This window comes from Podarcis erhardii (assembly GCF_964252035.2).
Source record: "Podarcis erhardii genome assembly, chromosome: 2".
Classification (NCBI taxonomy): Eukaryota; Metazoa; Chordata; class Lepidosauria; order Squamata; family Lacertidae; genus Podarcis; species Podarcis erhardii.
In genome coordinates, this window is record NC_138498.1 from 91,327,768 (window position 1) to 91,347,128 (window position 19,361).

The 19,361-nt window shown below is 42.9% G+C and overlaps 1 protein-coding gene and 1 long non-coding RNA gene across 2 annotated transcripts in view; both read right to left on the reverse strand.

Annotated features, from left to right (window-relative positions):
* Positions 1-19,361, reverse strand: part of LOC309337486 — a 218,401-nt gene that overhangs the window by 24,436 nt on the left and 174,604 nt on the right. The gene's annotated exons all lie outside the window — the stretch shown is intronic.
* The window catches only part of LMCD1 (LIM and cysteine rich domains 1), a 52,726-nt gene that overhangs the window by 24,436 nt on the left and 8,929 nt on the right, over positions 1-19,361 (reverse strand). Inside the window, exon 2 of the mRNA XM_081853742.1 lies at positions 5,453-5,541. Coding sequence (XP_081709868.1) covers positions 5,453-5,541 — 89 coding nt within the window. The remainder of the gene's footprint in view (positions 1-5,452; positions 5,542-19,361) is intronic.

Here is a 19,361-nt window from a genome sequence, read left to right on the forward strand (position 1 = left end):
TTTTAAAATCATGTCACGGGTCTGCCACCAACAGACCTCCTCCATTTTAAGTTAGTTCCCGTCTCTGCAATAGCAGCATTTCTGATCCCTCACAGTGATGTGGTCACATAAATAGGTTTCTCTGCTGCTTATCATTGGCTGACACTGGAAGCGGCTGAGCAATATGCCATAGTCAGTGAGGTCGCACAGTGAGGTCACAAGGCTAGCAACACTACACATTGTGGAGAAAGAAGAACCTTGATACGGGAATGCAGTTTGGGGCACCAGCTCCACAAGATGCATTGTGTGTGCTTTCCTCTTTACAGTGAGACAGTTCAGCTAGAATCTCTCAGTTGCCTTGACATAAAAATAAGACAGGAGCGCTTGTAGTACAATAACACACATATCTTCTTTCTACACTTCTGGCATTGTATTCAAAGTCTTTGTTTTATTTCCTTCTCTTCTCTAAAATATTCTTATTCTTAATACCCTGGTAAAGCAGTACCAATCTACTGTTGTAGGGTTGGGAGTCCAACCCCAGAGACCTATGGGGTCTAAGGGATTCTGAAAGCTCTGGGGGATTTGCCAATAGTCAGTGCTGGCAATTCTGAGGCCCAGGTCTTCCTATGGAATAGAGAAGCATGGTGGGCCGTTGACACAATTGCACCCAAGTCCTCCCTTTGGTTCCTTGAAGTTTAAGCAATCCCCTCATTTACTAGGGAGCTCTGGGCAATGGAAGCAGCTGGAATGCAAAGTGGTAGGGAGTGAACACACATAAACATATATTCAATCAGATACTCAAGATCTTAAAGTAAGGGTGAAAAGAGATTTAAGGGCAATGCAACAGAAATGCTTTCAAATCTATATGTATGCAAAATACACACTAACTGAGGGAAATTACTGAACTGCAGGGAGTTGCATGAGATGGGGAGGTGTAAAATCAGCAAATGTCACCTCTTATGCTACTGGACACATTTGTTGTATCAAGAACTGCTCTGCAAGTGGAAAGGCGGTGTTGAATTTTTATCCATTATCTCCTCTTAGCAGGACTGCCCCACCCATGAGGCAAGGTGAGATGACGCCTCAGACAGAAGGATCAACAAGGGCAGCAGATCTTGACATCAGTCTTTATTCTGTACTTGTTCATGATGTAGTTCTTCACTCGCCCCTTATTCCCTGGTGGGGGAGGCATCATTTGGGGGGTTTTCCTGAGGCACCAAAAAGTATTGGTCCAGCCCTGCCACCTAGTTTTTATAAGCATCCATTTCTCCCTTTGGAATTATACAAACCAAGGTCATTCTAGCCTCTAGAGGAACATTTACAGTTAATGTCCACAATTATCCACTAATGAGTTAGATGCAACGTTCCAGGATGGAAGAGATTCTTCAAAGGCTATGCTTGTGTGGAACCACAATAAAAATATGAACCCAGCTCAGATTTCAAACAAAACAGGCAGTGAACACACAAATAGATTTTCGGCAGTGATAAAAGAGTAATTTTCAGAAAATAATTTCAAGAGCCTTTCCAGAGCCAAACAAAAAATGACATTGCTGTGCCCAGTAGGAGGAAAGTGAATGGAATATACTTAATAGTTTGCTAAATAGCCCCCATCTTGATAGCAAATAAGGAGAACAGGGTTTATTAAACTGTGTTGAAATAATTAGATCTGGAAGCCAGTCTCTCGCAGATGTAGGGAAAGGTATTACAGTGCATAAATCCACATGCAGCATAAAAGGATGCTGGATGGTAAGTCAAGTATAATTACTTTGGCATCTTGCCCTCTTCCCCCTGTTGTGCACATAAAAACCAGTCATGTGGTTGCTCTTCTCCAATTGGCTGATGCCACAGAAGAATGTCTGTTTTCAACCGGCCTTGCCAAAGTTCAATTCAGAAGGAGTACTAGGATTACAGCGTGAAGGCAAATGCTTTCTTTTTAGGATCCCTGATCTCTTCTACTCCCCAAGGAGCATTAAGTCAGTGTGATTACATGTCATTTATGAAAAAAAGAAAGAAAGAATTTTAAATTATAAAAAGCATGCGGAGGCTTGGGTGAGGGGGAACCACTGCAGAGAACTGAGAAACTATTTCAATGTCTTTCTACAAATTCCAGTCTACAAAAGTCATTCTTTGTCCTAAATAGGTTCTTTAAAAAGGCAGAGTGTGAGGCAGACTGTTTAAAAGCATAGATATCCCTATCTGCAGGCATCTCTCCCTGGAAATCGTTGTCTCCAGTTCTGACCTTAGCAGAGCAGTACATGAAAAGAATGAACAGGGCTGGTGGTGCTCTTATTTGCCAAGGTAGGGTGAAAGGGTGATAAGTTTAGAGAAGCTCCAGGTCTGTGGTGGCATGATGCAGGTGCCGCTGGAGCTTCCATGTCCACATTGCCATCTTACCTTGTCCCATTGTCATCCTGGCAAGTAGCAGCGGAAAGAAGTGCTGATGCTTCGCCACCACCCAACTTACTGAACCTCACTAAAATCAATCTGCTTGAGGAGTTGGGCTCTTCTCTCTCAACAATGTCTCTAGAAATGCACAGACCTAAATATTGAGATGTCATTTAATGCACAGCCTGTCATACTGGTGGCAATCATTTTGAAGCTTGGCTAACAGATTACAGGACCAGATATTACAGAATACAGCACTGCAAATATTATAGGATCTAGGCCAGGGATCTCTAACCTGACTGGAAGTGGTCTCAGGCTGGGTTCTTTGCAAGCCTATTGGTTAGAGAGTGATTTCATGTATTGGTTGTATAGATTGCTGGCTTTGTATATTGATCTGTGTATTTTAATAGATTGCCTTGGAAACGCTTGGGTCAAAGGGTGGAATGGATCACAGGAAATGCCAGGGACTGACCCCTGGGAACCTTGCGCATGTGTTCTCCCACTCTGCCCTAGTCACAATACTATGATTATTCCCAAGTAGCTAAAGCGTTTGGGAAGAAAAGATGCAACCCAGACAGCAGCAGATTTATAGCATACTTGGCATGGGAACTTGGATCCAAGCTGTCTTAAAATTTTATATTCCTTTGCTTTGCAGATCATAAGCCAGAGACTATATTCTTTCAGATTTTATATATTTGCAGACCATTGCATTAACAGCAGGTAACACCATCATGGTTCTTAAAAAGTGTTTCCTGGCTTCACAGTAGCCTTAATGTAAGGGAAGCAGAGCATGTGTTTTTGTGTGGGTAGGATGATATACTGGCACTATTGCTTGTAGCAAATGGAACCAATATCCCAACAGCTCTAATCCAGATCACTCCTTTTAAAAGCTTTTCTGAAACCACATCTCAAAAGTAGTACACATGGTAAAAAAAGAAAAAGATTTTTGATGAAACGAAATTCATCTTTTTGTAGGTAATGCACTTGTAGGTAATGCAAATATTTGGCACTGAATTTTCTATGATTTCTTGCACAGAGCAGAATTTGGAGGAAGCTATACTCAAGGAAGTCTGAGTAGATGCTAAAGGGAAAAAAGCCAGAGAAGACTAGCATCTTGAAAACCTCTCTGTATTATGATGCTCTATCGTACTAAAAGATAAAGGTGAAAGACCCCTGGACGGTTAAATACAGTCAAAGGTGACTATGGGGTTGCAGTGCTCATCTCGCTTTCAGGCCAAGGGAGCCAGCGTTTGTCCACAGACAGCTTTCTGGGTCATGTGGCCAGCATGACTAAACTGCTTCTGGTGCAATGGAACACCGTGACACAAACCAGAGCGCATGGAAATGCCGTTTAGCTTCCAGCCACAGCGGTATCTATTTATCTACTTGCACTGGCTGCAGTACAGAATAATCAGATTGCTCCCCACCCAGAAGAGTGGAATGTGGTTGACAGTACTTAAAAGAGGACCAAAATAAATACCATATTTACTTAAGTCTAATGCGCCATCGAATCTAATGCGCACCTCAGTTTTCAGAACCTTGAAATAAATAAAGGATTTCCTGGCGAATGTAAATGCGCCCTGGAATCTAATGTGCACTTTAATTCTTGCAACATAATTGGGCCAAAAAAGATGAGCATTAGATTTGAGTAAATATGGTAAATAAAAGTCCCTGAATATCTTTGATGTGAGGAGAAGGAATACTCTCCCAGCTCTTTGCCTTAGTGGTGAACTGGAAGTGTGAGTTCAAGACATGAATATCTATGGCACAATAATAATATAAAAAAATGGGGAAGGAGAGAAATCCAGCAAATTTTTTTTTTTTGCATAAACAAGAGAGAAGTACAACACACAGATGGAGGAATCATAAAGTGGGTCCAGATTTGAGCAATGCTTTCATTGCCAGCCTGCTGCAAAAAGATGTCCTAATTGTGGGAGAAAGCCTATCTGCGACTGAGTAAGATTAAAAAGCAGGCAGGAAGGGCTGCTGCATTTTTATGTGTGTCTTGAATCACTGGTCTGAAAATGTTTTCCCACCAAAACCAAAACAGACCAGATTCACTACATGCCTGATAGCTTATGCGAACGCTGGCTGGGCAGATATATCAAAAAGCCTTGACTATTTGCATTCAAACGGGTCACTTGAGTCTTTCCAAACTGTTCCCTTGAGAGTGGAGACTTCAAGGAATGTGGCATTTTTAAAAGATGACATCACCGCTGAAAGAATGGTGTCCTTTGACTGGAATGGAAGGGCCAAGAGAGTCAGGGACACAATTATATAGGCTGACCTTTTGATGGGGAACAAAAGCAGCAAGCTCAAGATTAACCAGTTGAGACTCTGAATCCTACAAGTCTGAAAAACTGAAGGAACTTTGGTGTAACTCATTTTAACAGCTGGGCAATATTTGAACAGTCTACTCAGTTGAGTTTTAATTTGGTGCTAGCAATGGCTTACTAAAGGTCAATAAATATTTTCTTCCCGCAAAAGATGGCTTTCTAAGCAGGCTTGCTTCTAGAAGAAGAAGAAGAGTTTGGATTTCATATCCCGCTTTATCACCACTCTAAGGAGTCTCAAAGCAGCTAACAATCTCCTTTCCCTTCTTCCCCCACAACAAACACTCTGTGAGGTGAGTGAGGCTGAGAGACTTCAGAGAAGTGTGACTAGCTGAAGGTCACCCAGCAGCTGCATGTGGAGGAGCGACTGCTTTCTAACATCCTTAACTCCATCATCTATATAGGAAGAGAACAGTGCTGGACTACCTTTCAATGTTGTTGCAAGAATTACTGAGTGTATGCAAAACTCTCTTGAGTGCTTGTGAAATGAAAGCCAGGCTGCTTTTGAGTACTTGGGGGAAAGTGCTTTGCATCTTTTTTTGTAACTATGGCAACCGCCATGTTAATTTAACTGTGAAATCACAATGAAAATCAGTAACAAAACCATTATTGATCTTATTGGGTGCAGGTCTTTCTATCCACTGCAAAGCACAAATGGCATTTAGTCTGTTCACAGCTGCACAAAATCAGAAGACAAGTCAGAACATGAACAACAACCAAAGTGGAAAAGCAGAATCAAGTATTAAAGGCACTACCTCCAAGAATGTGGCTCAAAGCCACTGCACATCCCTCTGCATCTTAAACATGGCACACCTCTTCCTGATGGTTGCTGGCTGATGGACACCTGAAAAACAAAGAAGATGCTGTTATTTTCATTGCTGATTCCAGGGTGGTGTACAAGTGTAACAGTTCAAGCAGCATAAACTCAATGGATAAGAAAATGAGCATGAGGCCAGGCAATCCCCATTTCTTTGATGCATGATGGTTCCATGAAGAGCAAAGAATGGAGCCAACATTAAAAACATCACATTCCTCCATACTTTCTGAGGCTACAGCAACCAAAATTCATGCCACAAAACCAAAGCAGATGGTGTTCTGGATATATCCTCAGACTGAACCACCATACATGCCTTTTCTTGACCTACACCCTTGTGCAAATTAATTGAAACAAACAATGTAGTTTATTGTACAAAACTCACATATACATGTACAAATCTCACATATACGTACATTAGTAACAGATATGACCTCCACTATTTTTAAGCAGCAGTTGAACACGGTTTGGCATGAAGTTTGCTAGTTTCGAACAGTCACTGTTGATTTTCGGATCCCTGTACCACACTTGAATCAGCGCCTGAATGAGCTTCTCCATATAGCATGGAGGTGACTTTTGCATATACAGTGGTACCTTGGGTTACATACGATTCAGGTTACATTTGCTTCAGGTTACAGACTCTGCTAACCCAGAAATAGTACCTCGGGTTAAGAACTTTGCTTCAGGATGAGAACAGAAATCATGCTCCGGCGGTGCGGCATGCTCCGGAGGCCCCATTAGCTAAAGCCGTGCTTCAGGTTAAGAACGGACCTCCGGAACGAATTAATTACTTAACCTGAGGTACCCCTGTAGCCCACAAATTCTCATTGGGATTTACGTCCTGGGAATTCCTTGGCCAATCAAGTACAGGCGTATTTGCTGTTCTGTCATGAATTTCGATGTGTGACAGGGGATAAAACTTTGTTCCATTAGGGCCATATATTAACTAGATTGAAATATTTGTTAGAATTCCACTGACTACAAGGCAGATGTTTACATGTCACAAATGGAAAGCGATGGACTATACTCCAGCATAGCATTCCGTAGCTCAGCTCTGCATTTGCAAGGTCCCAGGTTCAATCCCTGGCATTTCTAGATAGGGGTGAGAGAAACCGCTGCCTAAAATCACAGAGAAGTGACGTCAGTCGATAATCCCATGTTAGGTGGGCCAATGGTCTGATTCAGTATAAGGCAGCTTCCTATGCTACTGTTCTATAGACTTTGCCAGATAGAATGTGCAGAAAAGGAAACACAGATATACAGAATGCAGAGGCTTAAAGTGAGTAGCTTGTGTTAAGGTTTAATTCTGCTTATGCCATATGTCTTCACATAGTTATGGGCGCAGAGGCCCAGATTTTCTTGGAAGTCATGCTTTGCGATTTGAACATCTCTTCCAAAATATGTGGGCAAGGGCTAGGAAAGGGAAGGTGCTCTTCATTTGCTATTAATAAAAACAACACAGCTTGTTTCAAGAATTGAAAATAGATCCCAGAGACTAAGCCCTGTATCATATTAAGCTCTGTAACCACATGAACGTGTTAACCTTGGCAAACCAGTGATCACAGCTCCGTAGAATGAGAAGCAGCTAGGATGGGTCAACCAACAAGGAACAACTCAGTTATGATAATGGCAAAGAACAGGGATTATTCCAGAAGAGGAATGGCATTAAGAATGGTGATTGGTGCTCTCTAAACAATGGCCAGCACTTTTCCTAGATGTTCTCATACCCATGTTCTCATTTCTGGTTCTAAAATGTAAAGATTAATTGGATAGATCAAGACTGTAAGCCAGCCAAGTGTCCAAAGCGCATTTATACTTAGAAAGGAACTGAGCAGCCATCTTTCACTGTGATAAGATACTTGCTTAAAGTATGTGATGATAAATGACACATTTAAAGCTATATTATCTTGGTAGAAGGTTAAGATAAAGAAACACAGGGCTGTCTTAGTTCTGGTTGTTGAAGAATTTGTTTTGCTGCAAGATAAACAAGGAAACATAAACTGAGCATTCATGAGATTGCAATACACTAGTGACTTGATATCCAAGCTCATTTTTATAGGCGCTCTGTACCCAGTAAGACCTAAGAGTTATTTTGAGAATGTGGTCCTAGTTTCCACATCTTTGCTGCTATACTTTGTAGATGGTTTCCATGGTGAAAAATAAAAAGTGTCCTAGGAGAAAGGAAAGGGTGGGGTGGGGAGGGAGAGATTGCTGCAATCTTGCTCTGCTGTTCATTCATGAGAGGGCAGGCCCATTGAGAAAAGGGCCTATAAAAATTAATTCAAACGTAATGTTGGTCTTTTAAAAAGGTGAAGAACAGAGAACACTTCTAAGTTTACATGGCACAAATACTCCGATAATTGTGCTCAAAAACGTAACAAATTCCTGCCTTTAATCTTCAGAAAATGATCCAGTGTGACTCTGTATTTAAAGAAGGGGAAAAATGTACTGGTGGCGCCAAAAATGAAGTTGTCCTAAAAGGAAATATTCTAGAGAAATGGATACCGTGGAATGCCGACTTCATAATCGGCCTTGTCATTGTCCTTCTCCCCCACCCCCAAGGAATTTTTCCAGGCTCCAAAATCCATTTCCTCAGACCTGGCAGAAATTCTTCTGCATGTCAAAGATTATACACAGAGGTGCCAGTCTGCCCTTGAAAGCAATGCAGCCTTTTCTCTCTCCTCGCCCCCCCCCCTTTAACAGGAAATATATTTGTGTGTGTCTATGGACGTATAGAGGGAACAAGCTGGCAGAAGTACAGTGCATTTTGGTACAGACATCGCACAGCCCTTCCATATTCAAGCAGCTTATTCGCTCGTGTGATTTACCCTCACATGAAGGAGAGAGCAAGCCTGTATTCACTGCTCTCATTCCTGCTGACCCTCGCTATCAATACAAAATCTGAAAGTGTGGGGGAATGGGAGAGGCGATGGGGAGGACCTTCTATATCAACTCCCCAAGCATTTTTGAACCCTGGTCCGGCAGGGTCCTACATACACATACACAACATGTCCCTTGCTTCAGATCTTTCCAGCACGTGGGTGGTGGGGCCGGGGAGGGGGGGGGCGCTACCCTACTCTATCCCTCATACGATATCAATTACGCAAAGCTAATCCTCACCAGCGAATGCCAGGCCACCCATTGCAACAGTTTTGCTTTGATGCCGCAGCAACAAGTTGCATTTAATGTTCCCTTTTCCTTTGCGAAAGCTCTAAATCTCATCTGCTCCTTTGCAATGCCACTCTCTTTGATGTAGCTCCCTGCTTATGGAAGGCTCTTACCTGGTGCCATCATTACATATCTTTAGGCGCCAGGCAAAAACATCCCTTTGGCTTTTAATTATCTATGGCCTTTTCATGTGGGTGGGGTGTTTTAATCGAGTTTTTAAAATTATATTTTTTTAAATGCTGGTTTTAATGCATGTTTGTGCTTTATTTGGTTAAAATAATTGCAGATAGAATAAACAAACAAACAAACAAACAAAAGAATAGCACAATAAAAGCAGAACAAATATAAACCAGAACGTTTGTGTTATTAAAATCCTCGAGAGAACCGGAGGGTGGCAACATGAGAACGGGCCTTTTCTGCAGTGGCTCCCTGTCTGTGGAATGCTCTCCCCAAGAAAGTTCACCTGGCGCCTTCATTATACACCTTTGGGCGCAAGGTAAAATGTTCCTTTTTTACCAGGCCTTGAGTTGATTTGATTGACACTTATCTCCTTCGAATGCCAGCACAAAAAAGGCATAGCTAGAGAGGCTGGCTAAAAAGCTGGCAACAATTGCAAGCCTTAGATTATAGAACATCACTCGTAATGCCCCTGCCAAAAATGATTCTCTGTACGACAAGACTTTCAGTGTACTTAGGGGTTGTTTTTTTAAAGAACCTTCTATCCAGAAATATGGGTCTCTTTAGTTCGTGTTCCAAAGTCTCATAATAGTTGCTGGCAAGCTTTGGGAAAATGAGGGAGTAACTGAAAAAGACAAATTAGGCACAGGGGAAAGCACATTGCGGGAGATAAATAAGGAAGAAGCCTGGATTGTTATCCTGGTCTGAGTTTCTCCAGCTCCACCCATGTGCAAATGTTTCTTGAAAGAATGATGCAGTGAAATATGAGGTGAAGTTTCATAGGCTGAAAATGAGAGATGACTGTAAAAAGGCATAATCCCGCTAGATAAATTTAGATGTCTGGGTGTCTGGTGGATAAAACAGAAGAAAAATAAGCTCTACTTATCCGGATGAGAGATAACATTTATTTTTAAGATCTTTTCTTAGAAATTCATATTTGAAATGGTGCTTGACAACGTAGCGGTGACTGGCTTCACAAGAAGAGAAGAGGGCCAAGACAATTTGTTCCAAGGAAGACCGGTCTGGGGGTGGCAACCTTAGCTGGCAATCATCACCACAATCCTAAAGCAGGACACAGACGGGAGCGGAAAACCGCCTTCTCTCATGGTGTATGCATTCATTCCTTTTGTCCATTTTTGGCTCCGAGCCAAATGGGTTTTGCAGGTTTTTGAAATAGTAATAATAAAAAGGCGGTCTTCCTTCCTTCGTCTTTGACAATCTAGGCACAAGCTGCTACCGTAGCACAAAGTAATTTTCACCAGCTGGTATGTTAGGACAGAGAAAGCTTGGCCTCATTTGCTCTGGGAACCCCCAAGTTAGACTACTGCAATGTATTATACATGGGAGTGCCTTTGAAGGCTGTTACTAAGGGTTACTAAGGGTTACTGAAGGATACAGAAGCTATTATGCCATGCTGACTGCATTGGACCTGAACTGCAGAGGGTTGGACTAGATGGCCCTTGGGGGCCCTTTCCAACTCTACAATTCAAAAGTGCTGGATTTAACCTTTTCAGGTCCTTCACAGCTAAGACTGTAGTACTTGAAAGACCACCTATACCTCCATACGTACAGTCTAGCACAGGGGTCTGCAACCTTTAAGACAAAAAGAGCCACTTGGACCCGTTTCTGCAGAAAAAAACACACCTGGGAGCCGCAAAACCATTGCGACATTTAAAACAAATATATCTCCGGAGCCGCGATCTGACAGCGGGCGGGAAGGTGACGCCGGGACGGTGCGTGACTAACGCACGCACCGCCCCCATGCGACGTCACAGCCAGTACAGCGCCCGCCACAGTGGGGAGTGTCAGGGCGCACAATGCGCCTCCTCCCCTCGCTAGTATCCGCCCCGGAGCCGCGGCAAAGGTGTAAAAGAGCCACATGCGGCTCCGGAGCTGCGGGTTGCAGACCCCTGGTCTAGCAGCAGCTAAACTGGTGACTGGGAGCGGCCGCCGAGACCACATAACACCAGTCCTGAAAGACCTGCATTGGCTCCCAGTATGTTTCCTAGCACAGTTCAAAGTGTTGGTGCTGACCTTGAAAGCCCTAAACGGCTTCAACCCAGTATACCTGAAGGAGCGTCTCCACCCCCATCGTTCAGCCCGAGCACTGAGGTCCAGCTCCGAGAGTTCTCTGCCAGTTCCCTCACTGCGAGAAGTGAAGCTGCAGGGAACCAGGCAGAGGGCCTTCTCGGTAGTGGCGCCCGCCCTGTGGAATGCCCTCCCATCAGATGTCAAGGAAATAAACAACTATCTGACTATTAGAAGACATCTGAAGGCAGCCCTGTTTAGGGAAGTTTTTAATGTTTGATGTTTTATCATGGTTTTAATATTTTGTTGGGAGCTGACCAGAGTGGCTAGGGAAACCCAGCCAGATGGGTGGGGTATAAATACATCATCATCATCATCATCATCATGAAGAACTTCAATGGAGGACGTCCTGCAGATTCCTACCATCTGAAGTGGGGCAGTCATCCCACGGGTCTTCTCAATACTCAGTTAGCATGGCTAATGGTCAGGGATGATGGGAGGTTCAATTTGAAACATCTGGAGGACACCAGGTTGGGCAAGACAAGTCTCATCGATGTAGGTTTTTCATTTAACAGACAAATGGATGTCGCTCAGGAGGAGAGAATCGGCTTTGCATGGAGATTCCATGTTCTGTCTTGATATCTGCAGCTGGGGCTGGGAGAGACCCTTGCCTGAAACCCTGGAGAGAGTCACTGCCAGTATTGCCAATACTGAGCTAGATGCACCTGCTTGGTAGAAGGACACTTCCTAGTTACACGTGGGGGATGCGAAAAGAATCCATTGACTTGGTAAGTCTTGCTTGTCAAAACAGCCTTCGAGTGACTGCATCTAGCCTCAACATGCCTTTTGGCAACGCGGCAACGCTTTTTTCATCCCTAGGTACAAGCATCTTGGTCTGCGATGCTGTGTTGTGGTGCAGCTGTTATTACTTTGAATCCATCGTGCTTAGTTGCTAGCACAGCAAATCCAGAATTGGCTGGCACTTTTAGAAGCGGTGTTAAGAACAATTGAGTTAACTTTGGGGGGGGGGGGGAGGGAAATGGCCAAGTGGATAGAGTTACAGGCAGATCAACCGAGTATTCTGAACTCTGGCACCTCCTGCTGCTGAACACATATACTAACCGGAGCCAAGAAGGACCCCTCCGAGAAAGTTATTCCACCCTTACGGGGAATCAGAATGAACTGAGACATTCTTCCCAATATTAAGCAATTGGCTTGAAATGGATTCGAGGCTAGTTACTAGTCAGGATCTTGTGGTGTTGTATTCATGCATCCAGCAGTATTCTGTTGATGAATGGCTCCAAGGCACTGCCAGATACAATCACTGTTGCCTGCAGAGATCCCAAAGGCGTAAGCCTCATGCAAATGGTGGCTAGCAAGTGCTACAAGACTGTGCTCCTTAGCCAATGGTTTATTTCAGCGGTCATGATACAAATGGATGCACTGCCCTTCCCAAACTTCCTGAAGACATACTAAGAGGGCCTGGGCATAAAATACAAAGAAGGGCATTGGGGAATAATTGAAAGTGAATTCTCCATAGCAGTGATGGCCCGCGTGGCGAAGTGGAACTGCAAAGCTGTCCTCTTGACTCCAGGGTCACTGCAGCACACCTGAATGGGGCTGGTCAGGGCAGCAGTGAGATCAGGACTGCACAAGTGCCTCTGCAGAGCCAACCTGGAAGCTTGCTGAAGCACTTGGAAGGAGACAGATCTGTATCTACTGGTGTCTGGCAAGGATTCCCAGCCCCTATCTGTTTAACCACAGAAGCGACAAAAAGACCTCTCCTTAATTATCTTGTGAATGAAGAAATGGAAATGAAGAAAGATTGGGAGGAAACAATAATGATTTGGGGGCTCATAATGTCTGGGCTTACGTCTTTTGCACCAGCCTCTGGATGGCTGGCCTTCAAGTTATCACTAAAAACCAAACCAAACCAAAAGCAAATCCCGCAAGCCAATCTGTCCACTCAAGTCCCGCCTTCGCCTACGAGGGAAGAGAAACACAGCTTTGGGGAAACGTGCAAGAAATGGACAATCACATATTGGCAGAAATTTAGAATCCAGGCAGATCTATACTACTGCCCTCTGTCTAATTCTAAGTTTGTTCAAGGTGTCCCTTTGGCTATCAGCTGTACTTTGTTCATTATATCATGATTTTATTATGTTAATGAGTTTTTATCCTCATCTACACCAGTTTCCAACTAACTGTACTAGGTAGTAGACACATTTATAAAGAATTTTGAGTTGCTTTTTGAAGCAATTCTACGGCATTAGAAAATGAATCCCCTTAGCCACACAATGACATCCTTCACTTTAATCTTTCTCTTGTCCCTTTAGTATCATGCTCCTAGCTGCTGGTGCCACTATTACACACACACACACACACACACACACACACATGCTTCTTTCAGGAAGTTATTTAGAAGTGCTCAGCTCATAGAAAGCTGAATGGGTCTCGCCCCTTAGTATAAAAATCTCAACCACATCACAGCAGTCCCATACAGACCAAAAATATTCTGTCTGGCAATCATTAGTGCAATGCAGCTGGAGCTCGGGGTTTCCAAGTGGAACTAAAGGCAGCCTACACATGAGTTGGTCAAGACGCCATCAGCTGCCAAACTCCCTAGCGAGTGATACTAGTCCCTTGAGAACAAGTGATGTCCAGAAGACATAGTCCTCCCCACTCATCCTTAACGGTTTGCAAAGCAAGTTGCTTCCATTGTTTATTCCATATACCAATTTGTACTAGAGGTCTAGTGTTGCTTTGCTTCTCACCTAGGACGATGAAGAGCTCCAGAGAATTCAAAAGCTTTTGTGCTATTTTGCCACAGTTTGGTTGGCGGAATAAAAGATATTGTCCCATTGTGGGTGGGGCATTTCCAAGTTTCAGGTCTATATTGGGCTGGGGATTCTAAGAAACATATTATGTTTGTAAGATGTTTTGATAAGACACTGTCCTAAAAAAAAGAAGAAGAAGCTTTAAGTCAGTGACTACAGTTACCAGCAAGCAAAACAAACAGACAAACATGAAAGAATGGTTGACAACAAAGAAGCTGAGAATAAAGATAAATAAATAAATAAAATATTGTGCTTTAGAAGCACAATAATGGCATAGAACTCCTGGCTATAATCCACCCAAGCCATGTTATTTCCAACAATCTGGAAAGTCAGGTAAAGCACATGTTTTTAAAAGATATACATATTTGCAGATATACAGAAAATCTTTTGGCCGTTGAGATGAGCTAAGAAATATCACTCAGCCAGGACTCAGGAGCAGTAGCCCAAAAGAAAAGTGACTTCACATTTTTACAGAATTATATTTTGGGCAAGAGACTACTGCACAGGCAGTGCATGGACTGTATCAACAGCACCCAATTATTGCTGTTCTTGGAGCTATTTTTCTAGAAACAGACGTGCCAGAACTGAGTTCCGGCGAGTTCTGGCTGACACCCCCCCCCCCGTTTGTTCCACTTTAAGCTGCAAGTGGAATAGCAGCTCTGATGCCAGATTTCGGGAATCTAAATAACGTTCTGCAGCAGGTGGGCAGTCCACCTAGCCACAAATGGTTTGTTGTGGGAGATAAAGGTAATTTTCATTGGGACTGTGGTGTTTTGAGACCAGGGAGGGGGTTCAATGCTTCCTCCCCCCACCTTGCTGTACTCCCAATAATTGCCCCATTGTAATTTAAGGGGAAGAAAATAGATGTACAAAGACACAATTAATGTGATACAATGTTCATAGAAAGGAACGATGGACCGTAAAGAACAAAATGGCTGCCACAGTCTATATAGGCAATGGCTGGCCAGAAAAGCTGTGTGACAAATCATCTACTGCTGGAGAAATTGTGCAGCTGTTCCACTGCATTCAGAAAAAGAAGAAATGATTGTAGAAACCTGGGCTCCCCTGGGAGGAAGGGTGGGACATAAATTTAATAAATACAATAAGCAGGTTATTAAGAGGCTTATCCATCATTATATACCAGTTGTAATATCTTAACAAAAGTAGTTGCCAGGATTCTTTCAACATTCACCTTCAGAGTTGCTACATTATGTGGACAAAAGAGTCTTTTGCAGGCATCTAAAATAACGAACTCTCTCTCTTTACTACAGAATCACTCTGAGGCATCAAAGATAAACAAAGCCTTGCTTTTTTGGCTCAGTTCCACACTGTTGGATAGGGTTGTTACAACTTGGGGAGATGGAGGAAGGAGGGAGAAAAAGGATCTTTCAAGCAGAGAGCTATCAAGTGTTTGTGCATAAATGTAAACAAGGCAGCATCCTTGTGGTAAAAGCCTCCGTGGATTGCATTTGGCAACCATTAGTAGCCTTAATGAATCAGTTTGTTTTCTCTATAGTGGATCAGTTACATTCATACAGAACACGGATGAGTTGGCAGGACTAGGAAGCTTGCCAAGACCAAATCTATTGGGCGGGGGGGGGGGGACGGGACACAGGCAAATGAAGTTGCTAGACTTGCCCTTAATCCAATACAAATCAGGACATTCCTGTCAGGGCTGTGTCCGCTGCCTTCTACAAGCAACAGGAGAGCCTTGTCTACAGAGGTTTTTATCCTTGTTTGAACTTCTGCACGTATTCATGAATGCAAAGAGTGTGCTGTACCGAAGTTTACTTTGAGTCTAAGGTGACAAGTATGGCAAAAACAGTCTGGGTAAAATAACCAAGGACTAGGTTCAAGGCTTCACCCACTCCTAGGAACAAAACCAAGGCAAATATTTGAGGTTCAAATTGTTTCAATGCATAATAATCCCATTCACTCCTGCATTTCCTCAGCTGGGCCAAGACTGGGGATATTGTGAGAAGAGCTGAAAACACTGCAAGGATTCATTCAAGCCACTACTAAAGGATTCATCTTCAGCATGCAAGCCAACAGGCTCTTGCCCCGAGAACTTTTAGATCGCAAAGTCATAAACACTTCTCTCTCTCTCCCCATGCTTCTGGGGTTGTGTGAAAGAAGCAGGACTGGTTCCATCGTGTCAATATGTGGAGTGACTCAACACCCTTTTGGAGCTCCCAGGGCCTATGGGAAAACTATCCATGCAATCCAATCCTATCCATGCTTGCTCAGGTGCAGAGGCACCAAGTTGCCCCCAAGTTTGAGGGGGCCCAGAGTGTGTGGGGGGGACATCACAAACATGCAAATCAAGTCATCTGAAGGAGGCTAAGTGCTCTGGAGCTGACATCTCTGCTCAGGTGTAGAGACGGGTAAATTTGTCAATTTCGGTCTCTAATTTTTCCAGTCAGTTCTTCGCATCAGTTTGCAATGTTTTCAAAAAGTCCTCATGAAAATTATTCAGCATTGTAGTGTGAATTTTTGGAAATATATTTCCCCATACGCATATACTGCATTCCTGTATGTCATTTACACCGATGCCTGCATTTTCAGCCACACTTTCGCCTCATACAGTACAGTGGTACCTCGGGTTACATACAGTTCAGGTTATATACGCTTCAGGTTACAGACTCCGCTAACCCAGAAATAGTACCTCGGGTTAAGAACCTTGCTTCAGGATGGGAACAGAAATCACATGGTGATGGCAGCGGGAGGCCCCATGAGCTAAAGTGGTGCTTCAGGTTAAGAACAGTTTCAGGTTAAGAATGGACCTCCAGGACGAATTAAGTACGTAACCAGAGGTACGTATATGCATTGCACACAGTACTTGGCCACAGAACTGTGCTGCAAAATTTGAAGAAGTGCAAATTTCAAAGGACGCCTGTGTCTCGGTTCACATATTATTCCGGAAAGTGTGAATCAGAGAGATTCACCTTTAAATGTGAACCAAATCAAATTTATTGCCCATTCCTACTCAGAAGTAAGCTTAGAAATATAAGCTGCTTGTGAAAAACATCCTAATGACACAGTAGCTTTATTTCCACATGTCAGCATTGTTTACAATAGAGTTCAACATTTTGCAGCATGTGATAGGAGTGGACAACATCGGCTAGGATCCAACAGATAAGTAAATTCTGTTGCACGTTCATGTTCTACTAACAGCATTCTAGCAAATCCACAGATACAGATTTCAGAACTGGTCACAAAATTCTGTCAAAAGTTTTGAGGTTAAATTTCAGGATATTAATATTCAAAATTTTGAAACTGAAAATTTACTGGGTTATTTTTTAATAATAATAATAATAATAATTGTGAAATAGCATTCAAGCACCACAACATTGCAAGCAGTGTAAAGCATATCTTATGCAGGCCAAAATTTAGTATGCTATTACTATGTCCAGACACGACCAGGGTCTTGGTGGGCTTTTGTAAATGTCCAGGGTGTTTTGACCTTTGTGGACAAGGCAGCAAATTGCAATGGATTAAAAACTCAGGGTTACTGTTATTACTATTATGGAATGCATTGGATGCTGTGCAGTTTTATTCTAAGTTACAGAGCATTTACATTCTCTCTCTTTGCAGTTCACTGCTGTAGATAGCCTTCTTGGGGAAAAAACGAGTTGCTAAATGCTCTGCAGTGGGCAGAATTCAAAGCCTGAAGGAATTAGAACTTGCTTCATATATATTCCACTAGGCAAACCCCAGAAGAGCCCAACAGTTATGAGTATACAAAATAAACACAGAATGGGCTTTCAGGTTCTCTCCTCATTGCTTCAAAGAGAATATAAATATTCCCACGGTTTCTTGTATATAATATTTCTTTAAAGGGGGAAACAAGGGTGTATCAGTTCTGCATTGTTTATCAGGGCTCTCCTTGTTATGACTAGTGAGCAATTGTCAGGTCATTCAGCATTTGCGCACCCAACCATGTGTCTGTACTAGTAACTGATGCTCCTCTTCTTCTAAAACTGGTGAACTATGTAGGGATCAACACCCTCAGACACATGACATCCAGTCTCTTTCCCCCTCCAAACAAGTTATTAGGTTTGCAGTCATAAAGTTAACAGGCATCAGCTAGAATTAGGCGCCAATCCAGATTAACACTATACCCCTCTTAATGTTGTACTGCTCCAATATGGAGCCAGGGGCAGTATTCCACTAAAGGATTAGTGCTAGCACAATGCAGCTTTCACTGTCCTGTCCCCCACAAAAAACAACACCCCCAAATCTGGTCTAAAGGGTTGGGGAAACCCCTGGAAGAGATTTAGGAGGTGCATGGGAAGAATGAGGGAGAACATTCTGTTGCACAAGAAAATCCTTGCGCAAAATCCACTTCCAACCAACATACTATCCTGTTCATGCACCGTTTCATATTCTTCTCTTATGCAATAGAGATTTCGATTCCAATTTCCCATGAATTAAAAAAAAGGGAAAAAATTGGAAATATCATTGGAGAGTGGGGGGAAACTGGAAAAGACACGCAAAGGCAGCAAGTTCACAAAATGGTAAGACATTCTTGCTGATTTCTTGTTCGGCCAGAAATAATTGACTGCTCATTTATCAGTATCCCCCAGCAGGCACTCTCTCTAAGAGAAACTCAAGAATTAGAGATAGCAGATTTGATTGTGAATTTTTAGAAACTACCAAACCTAGAGCAAGGTTCAGTGCCATCAGAATTATTTGGAAGCACCCCGTTTGACAGTGGTACTAGAAGATGAAGACAGTTTTGCCAAAGAAACACTTATTTTGGCTATAGGCACATCCACACCAATGTCCAAGAAAACTAATCCAAGTGTATCTGCCAGATTTTAGCATCCCTTCAGTGTGACCAAGATATAACAGTGCAAAAGTCTCTGCAAATATCATGCCCTTCCAAGCACAAATACTTGGCAGGATTCTTTTCACAGGCCACAATGTGTGAATTCATGATAAGCGGGGGGGGGGGGGGGCAGGCTTTTAAAAATAGAGTAGAAAGATATCCCACCCAATCCTGTATTAATTGGATTTAAAACTGGTATTTCAAAAAAGAAAAAGAAATGGACCTAGACTCCAAAAAGAGAACAAGAGAGGGATAAGGTGGCAATTTGCTTGTGGCAAAATTCAAGGATATTCTAAATACAGAAACACAGAGAGCCAATGGGTACCTGGAGTCTCTAAACTTAATCTCAGAAGAGGAAAGAAGACACTCAAGGATACCGTTGGACTAGGGAAACCCCCTCTGTGATTTCCTTGCTGGGAACTTTTAGAACAGAGATTGTACCAAACTAAATTCTACTCAAGAGTAGACCCACTGAAATAGTTAACCATGTCCACCAATTTCAACGGGTTTACTTTGAGCAGGTGCAACCTCAAGTCATTTGCCTTTGAAGTGAGCTCGGCGCCTTCACTGAGGCAGGTTTCCAAATGCTCCATGAAGACTTGCTTTGCGAGATCAAGTTTGAGTTCTTGCCTTGAAAACATTTCCAATGTCTGGAGCCTTCAACTGATTAGAACAAATATTCCCAACTTTCCTCCACCCCACCCTATGGACCACTGGAAAATTGCCGGTGGTCTTGATGGACCACTTAATGGTTTTTCTGCCTGTTGTAGCAATTGCACCATGCCAAATGCTGGATATTTTTAGCAATA